We start from the raw sequence: 18,318 nt of genomic DNA on the forward strand, positions 1-18,318 counted from the left end.
GGACAGGGAGGCCTGGCGTGGTGCAATTCTTGGGGTCGCAAAGAGTGTAACACGACTGAGCGACTGAACTGAGCTGAACTGAACCATCAGAGATGACATTTCCCGTTATTTTGGTGTATTTGCTTCAAGTCTTTACTTTGGTATTATGTACGTGTACTTAAATATATATGATTATATACATACAAAAGTGGGGCCATAATGAAAATACTTCTTGTTTCTCCAAATCATCAACTTTCAGTTGTAAGCAACATGCACCTAACTATACTGGACACAAAAACTCAGAGAGGGCTGATCTCCTGGTTGATATTGGTTCAAAATAAGCAGCAAGGATACGCTGGGCTGGGTTTGGGAAGGATGCCAGAGTCAAGGCTTCACTAAGCAGCTTCCTACTTTATAAAGTGAATACGAAGATTAGACCCACTCACAGTCACCTGCTGCTGCTGCTAAGTCGCTTCAGTCGTGTCCGACTCTGTGCGACCCCACAGACGGCAGCCCACTAGGCTCCTCTGTCCCTTGGATTCTCCAGGCAAGAATACTGGAGTGGGTTGCCATTTCCTTCTCCGATGCATGAAAGTGAAAACTGAAAGTGAAGTCGCTCAGTCGTGCCCAACTCTTAGCGACCCGATGGACTGCAGCCTACCAGGCTTCTCCGTTCATGGGATTTTCCAGGCAAGAGTACTGGAGTGCGGTGCCATTGCCTTCTCCCACAGTCATCTAGAGGCCCACAAATCCTGTGGCCAAGACACCAGCTCTAGAGCATCTGTTAGCAACGACGCTGCTCCATTCTGGCAGCATGAGAACTGGGAAAGTGAAATAGATTTGTTTCCCCAAAGGAACAGGTTTATTGCCGAGGACACAATTTTATCTTACTTCTTCTGCCTGATCCAATTTTCCCTGTCTCTTCGCCCCCACCCCCTTGCCCCCATAGTCAGATTTCTCTCATAGGTTATTTTCAAATTCTACTTTTGAACCAGATGTGACACTTTCGTACCATTTCTCAAAGAGAATTTCTCTTCTTTTACCTCCAAACAGTGCAAATGCCACAACAACTTGGAAGTACTCAACTTTAAATGATTGCTTTTTCACATTCTGCTTTTAATGTAAAAGTAGTTATTTCTATGGAAGGCTGAGAACCTAGGTTGAGTCTCAGGTTAAAATAAGAATGCAAGCCTAATTCACTTCTAGTCACACATGAAAAAGTAGACGTAGCAACACAAGCAACCCATCAAGGAAGAGCGAGGAAAGAAGATGGAGCCAGGAATCTATTCTTCTTTGGAAAGAAAAAACTAAAGCAGCATAAACAGTGATTAGGATGAGAGTGGTGAAGGAGGTGGGAAGAGGAAAGACCATCTGCTGATGAATATGGAAAGAAGGGCTTATTTCTGGCAGAAAACAGATGAAGCACAGTGTACTCTGTGTGTGTGGCATACCTTTGTCTTCGCTGTAAACAGGAAAACTTTCTATTTAGTCAAAGTAATGAGGACTTAAGTTTTTGGATCCTCCAATAAAACAACAACAAAACCTTTTGGAAAGCATGGCAATTAGAAACAGAAAAGTGGAGGTACCAATATCATGCCTGACCTTTCCAGGTTTACACAAGCGGACTTAAGGAAACACGGTGGCAAGGAGAAAAGCCGACATTAATTATAAGCACTGTAAATCAAGGCATTAACTGTGAAAGCACATAAACTATCTTTCCTAGACCAACTAATAGATTCCTCAACTACATACTTCAGAATCTGTGCTGGAAATTTTTAAGATAAAAAGCTGTGTGACAGGACTTCCCTGGCACAGTGGGTGGGAATCTGCCTGCCAATATAGAAGACACAGGTTCGATCACTGGTCTGGGAAAATCCCATATGCTGTGGAGCAATTAAGCTCCTGAGCCACAACTACTGAGCTGGCAAGCCTGCAGCCCGTGCTCTGCAATAACAGAAGCCCGAGCACCACGAGGAAGAGTAGCCCCCATTCACCACAACTAGAGAAAGAAAGCCCGAGCTAAGCAATGAAGACCCAGCATGGTCAAAAAATACAAATAAAAAGTGATAAATGTCCAAGTCCCTTTGACAAGTCAGATCCTACCTAGAAAATGGGTGAAGAAAGAAGAGAGGAGCCAGAGATCGGAGCACCACACTGCTTCCCTGGAGAAGGTCCAGACTCACATCTGATACGAGGGCTGGCAGGAGCCCTTCCCTCACAGTCAATAAATCACACTCACATAAACACTTGCAAGTCACACTCATCTGAGTGGGAAGGAATTCCAGTTTTATGAGGCAAAAAAAATCTTGATTTTCAGGTGGCCAATTTATAAAAATTAAGAGTACAGATACGGAAAGGGCCAAACAGACTTGTTCTGTAACAAAGAGAAATTTGAGCTTCCTTCCATAGACCACAGAATAAAGTGGTATCAAAACTGGAAAGGACTTCAGAATTAATCAAAGAGAACTTCCTCTTTTTAGAGCTAGAAAAACTGAGGATCAGAAAAGTTAAATGATGGTTAAAGTCTGATATGTAACAGGTTTTAATTCAAAGTACCATTAGGATGTCTTAAGATTTTAAAAGTAAATTTAAGCAACAGCAAAAGTTAAGACACTTATTTATAAGTCCTTATCTGTAAACACTAGACTAAGCAGATCAAAATCTTGAAAATCAGTTAAACCTGCCTTTATAAATATTGTGAAACCCTTAAAGACTCCTACCTATACTTCCACCTTAACAACCTTACATGTGAATAAAACAAAAATGTTAAGTTTCTAAAAGAAATGAGGCTATACTGCCATTTACATACAGAACTTCAAACTATGGGAGGATAGTTAGATAATAAAGTACCTGCCCTTCCTTTTACCTGAATCTGAGGTGGGCAAATTATGGCCTGTAGGCTGAATATGGCCCACCACTCGTTTCTGCCAAGAAAGTATTGTTGGGAACACAATCATATGAGTGTATTCATCCAGATATTGTCTAAGCTGCTTCTACGCTACAATAGCAGAATTAAATAGTTGCAAAAGACTGTATGGCCTACAAAGCCTAAAATTTACTATCTGGCACTTTACAGAAAGAGTTTGCTGATGCCTACTCTAAGTAAGACCACACCATAACGATTAAGAATTTTAGTTTGGAATCACAGGTCCTGGCTCTGAATCAATGGAAGGTCTGCTATTTGCCAGGCATCAAATTTTGGGCAAATTATGTAATCTTCCTGTGCCTCAGCTTCCTTATCTTTAACAAATGAGCACAATGATCTTTTGGGCTTCCCTGCTGGCTCAGAGGTTAAAGCATCTGCCTGCAATGCGGGAGACCTGGGTTCAATCCCTGTGTTGGGAAGATCCGAAAGAAATGGCAACCCACTCCAGTATTCTTGCCAGGAGAATCCCATGGACTTGTAGAGAAGCCTAGTGGGCCACAGTCCATGGGGTTGCAAAAAGAGTCGGACATAACTGAGTGACTTCACTTACTTATGATGATCTTTACTGACAAAGCTGCTGCAAGATTTACATTAATGGAGGTAAAGGACTTAATCCAATACTCACGGGTAAGGATCAATCAATAGTTACCTTTATTAGAGACTTATATCACATTTATGCTCAAAACCTACGTATTAAAATGAGTCTCTTTAAGGCAATGGGCAGAGACAAAGCAAGAAGACAAGTCATTAATTCACAGGTTAAGTTCTGTTTGGTTTTGGCTTATGTAAGACAAAACCGATAATGAATTTTGAGATTATAACACTTTTGCTAAAAATTGGAAACAGTTTTAATTAATGCAATCACCAAGTGCTCAAAGACTCATTTTTTAAGGCTCAACTGTCAAACAACTAAGATTAAGAGTGGGACTATAATTCCAATTACAAAGCTAGAAACAGAACTCATAGCTGCCTCTAGCACAGTGCTTTAGGCATGAAAGCACTTAATAAATTAATATTTTGTTGCATTGAACTGAATGGCCAACCCCTGCTTCATCCAATGCACCTTATGACATTTATAGAGGCAAACACTTGTTTGCTTCAGGGTTTAAGCCAGATAATGTTATTTAATCAATAAACTAAACGTGCAATAATCCATACCTGTCTAAATTTAGCTCTTGCTTCTTTTTCCTTCATTCTTCCATGTGCAACCAAATAGTCAAACACTTCACCTATAATTGAGAAAAATAAAAGTAAGCAGAAGGCCTATTTCTGAGCATTAACTTTCCCATAAATTAAAAATGCTTCACTTTTAGCAATGCTGTAATTTTAATTTTTAAAATGCAGTTATGAAGATAAACAGAAATATGTGGAATTTGAACTAACCCAGCCTTAACTATAGGAGAAGTTTATTGATAAAATCTTTTAAGTTATAGAAAAGCCTTAACATTAAATTCTCATATATTTCAATTGTGACACTTTTACTTTAAAGGTTTTGTTTCCAGTATGCTTTAGTAAAAACTTGGCAATGAAAATTGAAAGTTAAAATGGAAATGTTATTTGTGTTCAAAGAAGGTGTTTTCACTATAGGATTATGACAGAAAAGCATTTCCTAAATTCATTCATGCAACAAATAATTACTGAGAGTATACTAACTGCTGAGAACTGTTCTTGGCTCTGGGGAAATACAGAAGTGAACAGAGCAAAGTCTTTCTCCTCACGGAGTTTACATTTCAGGAGGGGGTAGACAGATAATAAGCAAATAAATGAATATACAGTGTATCAGATGATAAAACGTACTGTGGAGAAAACTCAGGGGAAAGGAACAGGGTGTGTGCGCGTGTGCACGCGTAAGCACTGTGCCGACTGCTGTGAGGGAGTGCATACTGTAGTCAACTGTCAAATGAAACATTTTGATACTTAAAAAGCTTAGTTTCAGAACTTAAGTATTTCTGAGGAAAACCTTATTCTGAACTGTACATTAGTATCTCTGACTTTTGAACTTTCGGCCCTAACTCTGAATAAATTTTAAAATAATAAATGGGCATAAATATTTTCAAGTTATTACTGATTGCATAATGATCTTTTGAAAGGAATTACATACTGTTAATTTACACTATGCAATACATTTAACTATGGTGAATTATAAAATTAAATGTCAGTATTTTCTCCAAGAATGCCATTCTATCTGCAGAATAAAAAAATATGTCAAAACAAGTGGTTAAAAAGTGAAAAAACAAAGATGTGTGCATACCACATGGAACAGTTTTGACTTAAAAAAAAAATTATGGATTAAACCCAGTAGTTGTACAGTCACACAGATAATGTCAATGTAATTTTAAAATATTTTAGGATTCCAATGCGATATAAACCTGTTAAGAGATTTTGGAACCATAAAGTCATACTCACAATCACTGTTATAAACCAGGCATACAACCCAGACTCCCCCCGCTCCATTAAAAATGCATTAGCACTCAGGGTAAGCAACTAAATTAAAAATCTCTGCATGATATTATTTACTAGTAGAAAAAACAGCAAACAGTAGCTCTCCCCACCCATGTCAAGACAGTTCAGAAAGCCCTTGGTTCAGGTCCTGTCACTATAACCAGTGATGAAACCATGGGCACCAGACCAACTTTTCAGATGTTCATCTGTAAAAACTAGGCAGTTGCCCTGGATGACTTTCTGAGATTCTTTCCAATTCTAAAATTCTATGATTCTATAAAACTGAAGAATATGAGGCTAGGGAGGAGTAGGTAGCCAATTTAATGAAACTTTTGTTGTTCAAATTGGCAAACATATCAACAATAAACAGCTGCCTTGGAGACAGAAGGTGCTTTGTTGAGCTGATTAAAACAAATGGTCCAAGCCAATAAACCACCACTGATCAGTGCTGTTATCATGTTAAGCAATGGCACTGAGGCCTCGAAGGAGGACGGTGCGGCCATGTCCACTGAGTAGTTCAGAGACATGCAACTTATAAGGTCACACTGCCAATGAGGGGCACTGGCTAGACTGACTCCATGTTTGTCCTTTCCAGAGCCGATCCTTTCGGGATGGACACTTCTCCAATACAGAGCAACTGCTATGACCCTGTGACCTAAAATAGATGAAACAGAAAGCCATGACTGACTGACCAATCGGGAGAGGCTATGTGGTATTGGAAGGCTCGGGCTCCAGGCCTGGTAACATGACCACAGGGGTATTTCCTAGCCTCCATCTCCTCACTCACTGCCTGGCCACATCATGGACCCATTGTTAAAGTCAGAGGAGATCAAGTAAGAGAAAAAAGCACTTGTGCACTGTAGAGGCTCCATAAAGGAGAAGATTATGAACTGTAAGAGGAGTAGAAAGCACGGGAACTCCATACAGATTCATGGTTCTACAATTCATGAACTGAATTCAACTCTTCCTACTACTCCTCAACTGTGAAAATCCCAACTAAAATCTCAAACCACACATTTAAAATACGAAGCACACAACTAATAATGAACTGCTTCTGCTGCTGCTGCTAAGTCACTTCAGTCGTGCCTGACTCTGTACGACCCTATGGACAGCAGCCCACCAGGCTCCTCTGTCCACAGGATTCTCTAGGCAAGAATACTGGCGTGGGTTGCCATTTCCTTCTCCAAATAATGAATCAGGAGTATGAAAAAGTGGTGTAGGGGGTGCGCTTGCTCTGCCCACAACAGATTTACAATCTTTTATTTAGTGGTCAACTCATCACAATGAGGCTGTGATTCAACTTTCTGTCTCCAGGTTTTACATTCTGGATCAAAGGGTTTGTTTAATAAAACTCTACTATAATCAAAACAATTAAATCTATACTGTGGAGTTAAACAGAACATATCGCTAGTAGATTAAAATTTCATTAATTCAACTCAATTCTTATTTGCTTAGAGCCTGCTATGTGCCAGGCACTGTATTAGAGGCAGGGAAAACACAAGCAACAAAGCTTCTGCCTTTCACAATGAAAGTTCATGCGTGGTCCACAACCTACAAGCATAGCCTAGCCAAAACCTTAAAATAAGAATCTCTGTGAAAGAGAACAGCTATATACATTCATTTCATAAAAATGTCTACCTTTATATATCCTTATAGGCAAGTAATTACTAGTCTTTAATCTTTAAGGAAATCTAATCCTATACACTGTGACCACCATTTCTGGCCTTGGGAAACAAGGGGCACAACTGATGTAAAAATCTGATAAAGAAATCCATCCAACATGCAGTACACATTTATTTCAAACAGGCTAATGCATTGATGCTTTTGAAAATTCAAGTACTGGAATAAAAAAAATGTGCTATAAACAATGGAATATTACTCTGCTTTAATAGGGAAGGAAATTCTGACACATGCTACAACATGGATAAACCTGAAGGACACTGTGACGTAGGAAGTCACAAAAAAGACAAATACTGTACGATTCCAGTCATATGAGGTCCCTAGAGCAGTCAAAGTCATACAGACAGCAGAATGGTGGTTGCCAGGGGCTACAAGGAGGGAGGACGGGGAATTATTGTTTAATAGGGACAGAGTTTCATTTTGGGAAAATGAAAAGGTTCTGGAGATGGATGATGGTATTGGTTAACAATGTGAACGTACTTAATGCCATAGCACCGTACACCTGAAATGGTTAAAATGGTAAACTTTATGTTATACCATAAAAAAAATCCAACTATTTGCATATTATCGATTAATGATGATAACAATGAAACACTTAACAGCAAACCACTGAACTGCTAGGAATCGGCTCTTCTGATTCTCGTCCTAGTGTATTATGATTCTGAAGGTTACATGAAACTCTATCTTTATCTACATGGGCAGTGCAGTTGCATATTCTTCTAAAAGGGAGGGACGAAAGAAAAACAATTTATAAATGCCTTACCTCCACTTGCATACTCCATGATTAGGTAGAGTGTTTTGTCAGTTTCAATGACTTCGAATAACTTCACTACGAGAGGAGAGAAGATACAGGAGAAAAAGAAACAAATGTCTGTATGTACATACCATATACATATAAACTAACTACAAAAAGTTAACTTTTTCCCTGTTAATACCTGGCCCTCTTAAAAAAAAATGATTTTAGGAAACTTTATATTACAAAAGCAGAAAAGATTTTATAAAAACATGGAATTCCATACAAATGATTTCTGGGTTCTCAAACACTGTAACTTCAGGATGCATCAGCAGTTTCTCGGCTCTCATTTCATGCCCCTGTAGTATGTCTGTATCTAGCCTACTCCTGTATGTTCATGTCCATTCACCTGTCATTGTGGGTTTAAGGATACATAGAATTCCACTTGAGACTTTTGTTGCTTAAGAAATTTATCACAATTCTCAGAGAAAAAGATTCCTTTCTTTTTTAATGATGTATATTTTATTTTTGTTTGTCCGAGCCATGCAGCATGCAGAATCTTAGTTCCCTCACCAGGGATCTGACCAGGGATCCAGGGATCCAACCTGGGCCCTGTCAGCGAGTGTGCAGGGTCCTAACCACTGGACCACCAGGGAATTCCTAAGATTCCTTTGTTTCTATTCTAAAGCCAGAGACCAAAAAATAGAACAGGTTATACTGAAAAGAACTTTTTAATTATTTTCAATGGGTCAGTGTGACTGCTATAGCAGTCTCTTATTACAGATAAAACTAAAATTTCTATTACTGCTAATTCATAAAACCATAACAAATCAATCAGAAATATATAATTTTTAAATAAAACTGAAGTTGATTTCCAAAACTATCAAATCACTATGTCCTGTATCTATTTTGTTAATACATATGTTACAATTAAATTCAGCAAAAAGGAGAGCGGCGAGCGAGAATGCTAGTCTCTTCTATTGTGGGTTATTTTCTGATGCTTTAATACAGAGTATTAAATCAAATCAGTAGCTTGTACAGTATTTGATGTGTTTGTCAAACTGGTGAGTTAAAACTATCATATCATTTCTAAGATGGCATATGTTCAGGTTGTTAAGAAAAATTATTTAAATAAATGTAAGACATATGCTGGTAAGCCATCAACATATTAGTAAATTCTATAATTCCAATGCAGGGGGAATCCCTGGCAGTGCAGTGGTCAGGACTCTGTGCTTTCACTGCAGGGGGCCTGGGTTTGATCCCTGGTTGGGAAACTCAGACCTGGCAAGCCAAAAATAAATTAAAAAATAAAATTCCAATGCAAATATTGGCTCTTCTAGGAAAACTACTTTAATCCAATGGGAACTTAAATTTTTAGAAATTTATATTTTCAAAGATATGTCATTTAGTGGTAAGTATAGAGAACTTCAATCAGGGTACAACTTAAGAAAAAACACAACAGGTTTCCGTGAGCGGGCTCTTGGCAGTGCATTTGCAGCAGGGAGTTGGAGTTTGAAGTCTAGCGCTGGTTGGCTGCCCTCACACAGCTGCAGTGCAATATGGAGGCCTCTCTGCGTTGCTATATATCCTGCCACACCCCTCGCTATTCTCCCCAGCCCTGTCACAGCCCATGATACGGATCATTTCACATCTTAACTAACATCACCGATAAGGGGATAACGGCTTGGTAGCATTTTCTTAATAGCACATGAACACAATAATGCCTTTTACATGATGGTGGCTCAGATTAGATGAAATAGGGTGTAAGTTTTTTCCATTCTGTGGTTCCATTTTATTTTTCTATTCTTGTGCTTCAAGAAGTCTTGATAAGATTTCCCTAACACCAAAGTTATCACACTCCCACTTCCTAGAACTGATTTTGATATTAAGCTGATACAACTGGTTCTCTTAGGAGCTATTTCACTCAAATATTTTTAGATTGTAGGACTTATTACTATATAAGAAAGCAGTTGTATTATTTTAAAAGATCTGCATTATGCATGGAATCAAAAATTTTCACTGAGGTGTGTACACAGGGTCAGCTTTCATGTTGTTCCTACAACTATGATGAGGGCAGTACCATGACCCACCCTAACCTTTAGACACACCTCACTGCATAAAGCACAGAGGACACAGAAAGCAGGTCTGTACAGTGTAAAACAATTCATACCAAAAAATTCTATTAGATAGCAAGTACCCTGTATCTGTTTTTTTTGGCCGTGCTGAGCAGCATGTAGGATCTTAGTTCTCTGACCTGGGATCGAACCTGTGCCCCCTGCACTGGAAGCACGGAGTCCTAACCACTGGACTGACAGGAAATTCCCTTTATTTTTTAAAATATGTTTCAATGCACCATTATTTTCTCAGGAATACAGCTAGAGCAAAAAACACCTTTGAAAACTTTAGCTTACTGTAATTCCCTCTATCTAAAATTTAGGTGCAATTATGACATTTTGATATATTAAAATTTAGAAAATTACAATCTGATTACAGATGTTTCTACATTTCTTTACATTTGAATGTTTAATACTGAATCTTTTAACCTATCTTTAGCAATTTCAAAAAGTTAACAGAAATGATCAACTACACACACACACACACACACACACACATACACATACATACATATATTCTAAAAGTGTACCTGGAATGGGAGAAGGGAAGAAATCTCCTGTCACTTCTGGAATATATGTTTAGCTTTATGAAAAACTTTCAAGAATGCATTTAGACCCAAAAGTATTTAAGAAAGCAGAAAGTACCTATGTTTGGATGATTTAAAATCTTCATTATTCTCACTTCTCTGAAGAGCTAAAAAACAAACACACACACAATCCCCCCAACACAGGTTATTAAACATTATATTCCACAGTGGCAATATCAATTAAATTGTTCTCTTAGATAACTGATTCACTGATAATGTTTAGTAGTCCACATCTAAGACATGGAAATCCAGAGTAATTATGACGTAATTTTGTTGTCTAATACTAAATGAGTCCATTTTAATGCTCCAATACTAATGCATCAGTTTTATCGTATGAAAAAGCAGAGTTCCCAGAGGATGATATTTTGCTATTTTGAATTATATTTTGCTATCTTGAACACAGAAATCAGATTTAAGCAGAATAGTTTGTTATTAGACTTAGTCCAATTCAGTATCTATCGAGGAATTCTAATTCTGCAAATCAAAACTTGTACAGTCCCAATGAACTGCATCATGAGTGTAATGGATTGATAATTTCAAGTAATTCTATAAGGCTTTAAATAAAACCACTTCAAGCTGCCTAGCCATCACACAGAATAAAGCAGAATATTAAACTGTTGCTGTACAAACATGCTGTGAATTCAGAGCATCATGGTCTGGGCTAATATGATATCTCATAAAATAACAGAATTTTAGAGGTCATCTTAGACAACCCTCCTGCAAATGAGTGGAAACCAGAAAAAGAGAGGAAAGATCTTCCAAGGTTCTCCTATCTTTCTATGGGGAATGTGGTTAGAACTAGTCTCCTAGCACCCAGGGTATCACAGCCTGTAGGAGGCAAGGCTAGAAAGTGGTCTGGGAAACGAGGAGCAGCTGCCTATGGGATGAGGAAGTTGGGACTCTCCCTGCCCTTGTCTTTGTCCACCAGGTCTAATCTAGAAATGAATCAGCAACTAACAGGCATGGAGGCAGCTGAAAGGCAGGGAGGCACAGCATCTGACCTACAAACAGCTCAGAGCTTAGAAACATGGAATCCAGATGAACGGCCTTTCTGTCTACAATACCGGGCTTCCAGGTGGTGCGGTGGTGAGGAATCTGCCTGCCACACAGGAGACACAAGAGATGCAGGTTCGATCCCTGGGTTGGGAAGATTCCCCTGGATAAGGAAATGACAACCCACTGCAGTATGCTTGCCTGGGAAATCCCATGAACACAGGAGCCTGGCGGGCTATACAGTCCATAGGGTCGCAAAGAATCGGACATGACTGAAACGACTAAACCACGACCACCTATGATACTGGACCATCCACTAAAGGCTTGGGCTCCTTCTTCATTTCCTTCTGTTACGCAAACACAGGAACCTTGTTTTCCCAATTCATTACAGCTGGACTTGTACCTATAATTTGAACCTCCCAGTTATTTCTATGGCTGTTAAATTAGAAGAGTGACAAGTTGGCTGTCATACTAACTCAGCTCAGGACACTGTTTTAGAATGAAACCCTGAGCATGGCCATGGCAGACTGCTTACACTTTCAGCCTCAACTCCAGGCACTCTGATTTCTCCCAGAACATACTCTTTCTTTCCTTAAAATTTTTTCTCCTTTTCATCCTTCAAGTCTCAGGCAGATTCTCTGAAAACCTTACTTAAGTAGGTTTCCTTCGTTTTACATCATAGCACTTCTTTCCCAGAATGTCCTTCACGTTGTGATAATACATTGTGTTTATCAGTGCATTTTTGCCGCCTCATCTACAGGGAGTGTGTCTGCCTCCTGTCACCAGTGGAACCTCGAAACCCAGCCTGGCACACAACAGGAACTCATCTGTCTGATAAAAGCCTGCAAGAAAGTACTGGGTACCAAGAAGTGTGGTTTGAGCCAGTCTCCTTAGCATTCTAATGACCACACTGCTTTTAGATCCTGAGTAGCAGAATGCCTAAGACAGGGTTGTCACAGTTCTGCTGGCAAAAGGGGCCCAACAAAAACACCTTACATCCTACTAGCAGCACATCACCACAACATCAGAACCAAAGAGCAAGAGAAAGACAGAGTCCTGCAGGGACCCAAGGGACAGAGAGCTCACCTCTGCCTGCGGTGCTGGGCACCATGGAGGTAACTGGATTTATGCAGTTCCAAATGGGCTGGTGATGTGAGCAAGACAGGGAGGCGCAACCAATGAAGACTATTTCAAGAAGACCAGGTGCTCCACCTGCCAGAGCATGGGTTTCCAAGTGTGGACTTTACACCACCAGCATCAGAACATTAGGGTATCTGTGCAAACTGTAGGTTCCTGGGTTCTACCAATCACGAGATCTGAAATGAGCTTTGAGAATTTTACATTTCAACTAGCACCCCTGGTGTGGTGCTTTTAAAACAGGTCCACAAATACTTTGTCAATCCTCCTCTCAAAAGGTAGAACTTAATATTCCTCCCTTTCAGTGTGGACTGCACTTAGAGACTTGCTTCTCATGAAGCGAGGAAAGCAGAGCGATAGGGAGGGGACATCAGAGACTAAGCTGTAAAGGCACTGGGGCTCCTCCTTGCTCTCACAGATCACTGACATGCACGTCGTAAGGACAGTAAGTACTTCAGTGGACAGGCCCAGGTGGCAAGGAACTGAGGACTCACACCTGCGGCTGCTGAGGAACCGTGGGCCCTAGACAAGAGCCAGGTGAAAGGGCCTCCTAGAAGCGGATGCACCAGCCCCAGTCAAACCTGTGGGCGCCTGCAACTGTGGCTCTTCCCCAAAGTATCTTGAGAGCATCTGAGCCAGAACCATCCAACTAAGTTACCCTCAAACAGATGACTCAAAGAAACTGAATTACCACAGGTTCTAAGTTGCTAAGTTTTAGAGTAATTTTTAGAGACTAGTAGTAGGTAATACACTAGAGGAAACACAATGAAGTTTGAAAACCAAATCTGTGTGCAGGTCAAGAAGCAACAGATAAAACCGGACATGGAACAACAGACTGGTTCCAAATTGGGAAAAGAGTATATCAGGCTGTATTGTTGTTGCCCTGCTTACGTAACTTACATGCAGAGTACATCACGCGAAATGCTGGGTTGGATGAAACACAAGCTGGAGTCAAGATTGCCAGGAAAAATATCAATAACCTCAGATACGCATATGATACGACCCTTATGGCTGAAAGTGAAGAGGAACTAAAAAGCCTCTTGATGAAGGTGAGAGAGAAGAGTGAAAAAGTTGGCTTAAAACTCAACATTCAAAAAACTAAGATCACGGCATCTGGTCCTATCACTTCAAGGCAAACAGATGGGGAAACAAAGCAAACAGTGACAGACTTTATCTTTTTGGGCTCCAAAAATCACTGCAGATGGTAACTGCAGCCATGAAATTAAAAGATGCTTGCTCCTTGGAAGAAAAGCCATGACCAACCTAGACAGCATATTAAAAAGCAGAGACATTACTTTGGCAACAAAGGTCCGTCTAGTCAAAGCTATGGTTTTTCCTCTAGCCATGCTATAAAGAAAGCTGAGGGCCGAAGAACTGATGCTTTTGAACTGTGGTGTTGGAGAAGACTCGAGTGTCCTTTGGACTGCAAGGAGATCCAATTAGTGAGTCCTAAAGGAAATCAGTCCTGAATGTTCACTGGAAGGACTGATGCTGAAACTGAAGCTCTAGTACTTAGACACCTGATGTGAAGAACTGACTCATTGGAAAAGACTCTGATGCTGGGAGGGATTGGCGGCATGAGGAGAAGGGGACGACAGAGGATGAGATGGTTGGATGGCATCACCAACTCAATGGACATGGATTTGAGCAAGCTCCGGGTGTTGGTGATAGACAGGGAAGCCTGGTGTGCTGCCTTCCATGGGGTTGCAAAGAGTCGGACACGACTAAGCGACTGAACTGGGTCACACACAGCAGAGGCCACACCAAGGGAAATGTTGTGAAAACACACAGGACAGGTGAGTGGGACCAGACAGAGGGATGAATAGTACAAGTTTCTTTCCATAGGCAAACAGAGTAGCTGAAGGTCTCCCAGCTGGACAGCATCCAAAGTTATACAAATAACTTTATGTATTTACCTCGGTCAGAATTACATATCAGGCAGAAGCTAGAATCAACTCTATACCAACTTAATCGCAGGGGGTGGGGAGAGGAGGCATGAAGCCAGCAGCTGTCAAGTGTCACCTGTGTCTGAAGTTCAGCACCAGATGCTCCACGGCTATGATCCTACCTAACTGAATGTTCACAGCTCTGTCAGGTGACTATGATCATCTCCAGTGCACAGGAAAGGAGGACTGAGAAAGTTAAGAAACCAGCCCAAGTTTGCCCAGCTAACCCATGCCAGAGCTCAGAGTCTGAGTTGTCTGACTCCAAAGTCCTAACTCATCTCATGATTCCAAACAGCCACCTTTGAAATGTACAAGTAAAGCGATGGATACATTTCAAGTTGGCAAGACAGAAAACTCCAGAGCAACAGGTGGGTACTGGCACAGAATTTTTTTTAACGTTGACAATTTACGTATGTGATTAACATGCCAGAGATCTCATTGCCATCAACTGTGAACCTGATGGCTGAAGATAAATTTGGGTAGCAATAATTTGCTGAAAACATGCACATTTGAAACTCCAGTACTTTGGCCACCTCGTGTGAAGAGTTGACTCATTGGAAAAGATTCTGATGCTGGGAGGGATTGGGGGCAGGAGGAAAAGGGGATGACAGAGGATGAGATGGCTGGATGGGATCACCGACTCGATGGACATGAGTTTGAGTGAACTCCGGGAGTTGGTGATGGTCAGGGAGGCCTGGTGTGCTGCGATTCATGGGGTTGCAAAGAGTCGGACACGACTGAGCAACTGAACTGAACTGAGACCTTGTATCTCATTATACACTTATTGTAACACATTAGCATGTTAAATAACTCACCCACAGGTGCCATGACAGTTCTAAGGCCAACCATAAAAGGGCAGTAAGTGGGCAATGGCCCAATTCCAAGCTTCACAACTTCTCTAAAACAGCTGAATAATCCTCCTACTCATTAGCCTATGAAATTACCCAACCTATAAAATCTAACCAGCCCATATTTCCGGGCTGCTCTCACCTGTTGAGGTGGATCACATTCTGTCTATGGACTGTGTATCTTTCTAAATAAATCCACTACTCACCTATCAAAAAAAAAAAAAATGCACATTAAGGAAAGGCCTCACTAGGATAGTACAATACATATTTTTTTAAGTTTTGCTATATAAAAGGACATTTAAATATGAAGCTCACCAATTTCTACTATCTTACTTCTCTGCATTCCCTTTCAACCTTATCCAGATGCTAGTTGTAAAAAATAAACTGAAATAACACAGAAATGTGTAAAGTGAAAAAATTCTCCTCTCTTTATTAATCTCCATCTTCTACACTAGCAGCCCCCAGCCTTTTTGGCCCCAGGCCCAGTTCTGTGGAAGACGAGCTCTCCACGGATGGTGGGGGGGTGGTTTCAGGACGATTCGAACACAGTACATTCATCATGCACTTTATTTCTATTACTACCTCAGCTCCACCTCAGATCATCAGGCACGAGATCTCTGAGTTTGGGGACCCCTGCTCTACACATCTTCCCGTTTTTATGTCCTTTAGAAACTGGCAGATAGGAGGAGAACAAACATTTCTGAAGGCAAAGACCTGGATCCTGGTGATGAGAATACTGAAGAGACACTAAGCCTACAGTACCACAGAAAAAACAAATGTCCCCAAAGCCAGGACCAAGGACATACAGAAATTATCCTTGGGAAAAAACAATTTTATCAATTGACCTAAAAATAAAATGAGCAGGGTCTTTACTGGGGGTTCAGTGGTGAGGAATTTGCCTGCCAACGCAGGAGACACAGGTTCAATCCCTCATCCAGGAAGATCACATATGCCAGAGAGCAACCAAACCTGTGTGTCACAACTACTGAGCTGTGCTCTATAGCCCAGGAGCTGCAACTCCTGAAGCCCGTGTGCCTAGGGCCTGTGCTCTGCAACAAGAGAAGCCACTACAATGAGCAGCCCGTGCTTGGCAGCTAGACAGAAAGCCCATGCAGCAACAAAGACCCAGCACTGCCAAAAATAAAGAAATAAAATAAAAAAAATAAGCATATCAGAGAGGGCATGGGGTGAGGTATTGTCATAGCCATCAAACTGCGACATAAGTCATCATGGCAAAGGTGACCCGACTGGCTTCTCCGGATATACAGGTATGAGACAGGCCAAAGGCTGAGAGCCTGTCAGCTGGGCAACTGACTGGATGACAACTTATCTGTTAAAAATAATGAACAGGTATACAATCAACAACCTCTTCTTTACTAGGAAAGAGCTGTACTGTAAACTCAAGGTTGTAAGGAAACACTGAGTGGGTAAGGGAGAGGAGGCAGAGTTGAAGCAGACACCCATGTTTGTGAATTTGGGTGCCACTGTGAGACAGAGAAGACTCAAGCTGCAGTGAGGAAGGGTGGCAGGCTGAGTCTGCTTTAGGACACACCCCGTGAAGGGCAATTAAGTGAGGACAGTGAGAACAAAGCTCAGTAGCTGGTATTTTGGTTTGAAGCTCAGGAAGAAATCTGGGCTATTCTGGAGAATTATCAGCATAGGCATAGTATGCTTGGAAGGAAATGACAACTGCCTAACTGAAAAATGGAAAGACAGAAACATCAACAAACAAGCATTTCAGTGCGAGAATGAGATGGGGGTCACAACAGAGACAGAGGAAAACGCAGCTGGAGCGACAGAACGAAACCCAGACACCAGAGTCCAGTGCCTCCCTCAGACTGACAAGGGGGGGGTCACAAACCTCGATTTATGCCCAGCCTCCCCAACCCTAACACCTCCGGGGTACTTCATGAAGGAAGGAGGGGAGGACGGCCACCTACTTCTCCTCAGTATGTCCCTCTGTCTCACTCACCACACTGACCACAGAACCTCTGCTGAACAAAAGAACAGATCAAAGACCCTCAGACAGTCCTGAGGGGGAGAGCCTGGCAAACGCCCGAGTTCATGGAGAAGGAATTGCCAAGAAAGGCTGGTGTGAACAAGAAAAAAATACACATATTTTCGCCTCTCTATAAACAGGGTATTTCTGGAAGGACCAAAGAAACTGATGCCACTGGCTGTCTCTGGGCAGGCATCTGGGCAGGTAAAGACTTTGACTTTTATCTGTCCTGTGAACTCGGAAGCACAACTGAATTATCTATCTAATTATCTATTTATCTAAATATCTAATTATCTATCTCCTTTTCTACTATTAATTTTAAGAAAAAGGTTGAAAATAAAGTTTTCTTTTTTTTTTTTTTATAAAAGGGGAATTTCTGAAAAAGAAAAGGTAGCTGAAAGTTGCTGTATTCTGAGGACTGTTAACAAGAGTTTACTATTCTTTTCATGGTGTGGGCCAAAGCTGCTGGTGGGTGGAAGGCAAGCAAGTTTTCCAGGGAATGTCTTTAAAGACCAGCAAATATGAGAGCCAGCATAGTAAGGCAAAACCTAAGGAGCTTAAAGAGAGTTCAATTACTCTCAGAACCACCCTAACATGAAAATAAACAACAGAATAGGAAAGCTAACAAATGACAGAGAAATTAATTAAAAGCATTATTAAAATCTGTTTGTCTAACACTAGGCAAAAGCATGACCTGTCTCCTACCCAGGAAGAGCTGCCTACAGATAGGGGAACATAAACGTGTGGATGTTGTTGTGTTTCAGTCGCTGTCTTCTGTGACCCCATGGACCACAGCCTATCACGCTTCTCTGTCCATGGGATTTCTCAGGCAAGAACACTGGAGTGGGTTGCCATATATTTCTCCAGGGAAATCTTCCCAACCCAGGGATCAAATTAGAGTCTCCTGCTTGGCAGGCAGATTCTTTCTATTGAG

General features: G+C 41.0%; 1 protein-coding gene across 14 annotated transcripts in view; it reads right to left on the bottom strand.

Moving 5' to 3' along the window:
* Positions 1–18,318, bottom strand: part of MARK3 (microtubule affinity regulating kinase 3) — a 116,149-nt gene that overhangs the window by 33,506 nt on the left and 64,325 nt on the right. For 10 of the 14 annotated variants that reach the window (XM_086362781.1, XM_086362779.1, XM_086362780.1 and 7 more), the window contains exons 4-6: positions 10,520–10,568; positions 7,791–7,856; positions 4,064–4,134 (exon numbers count right to left, since the gene is read on the bottom strand). In XM_086362781.1, the coding sequence (XP_086218907.1) occupies positions 4,064–4,134; positions 7,791–7,856; positions 10,520–10,568 (186 nt within the window). Of the gene's footprint in view, positions 1–4,063; positions 4,135–7,790; positions 7,857–10,404; positions 10,569–18,318 lie in introns of all 14 variants that reach the window. The other 4 variants (XM_086362786.1, XM_086362787.1, XM_086362785.1 and 1 more) reach the window with 1 other exon arrangement.

This window comes from Bos grunniens, chromosome 21, assembly GCF_055505025.1.
Source record: "Bos grunniens cultivar Pamir isolate PY7600 chromosome 21, Bosgru_T2T1.0, whole genome shotgun sequence".
Taxonomy (NCBI): Eukaryota; Metazoa; Chordata; class Mammalia; order Artiodactyla; family Bovidae; genus Bos; species Bos grunniens.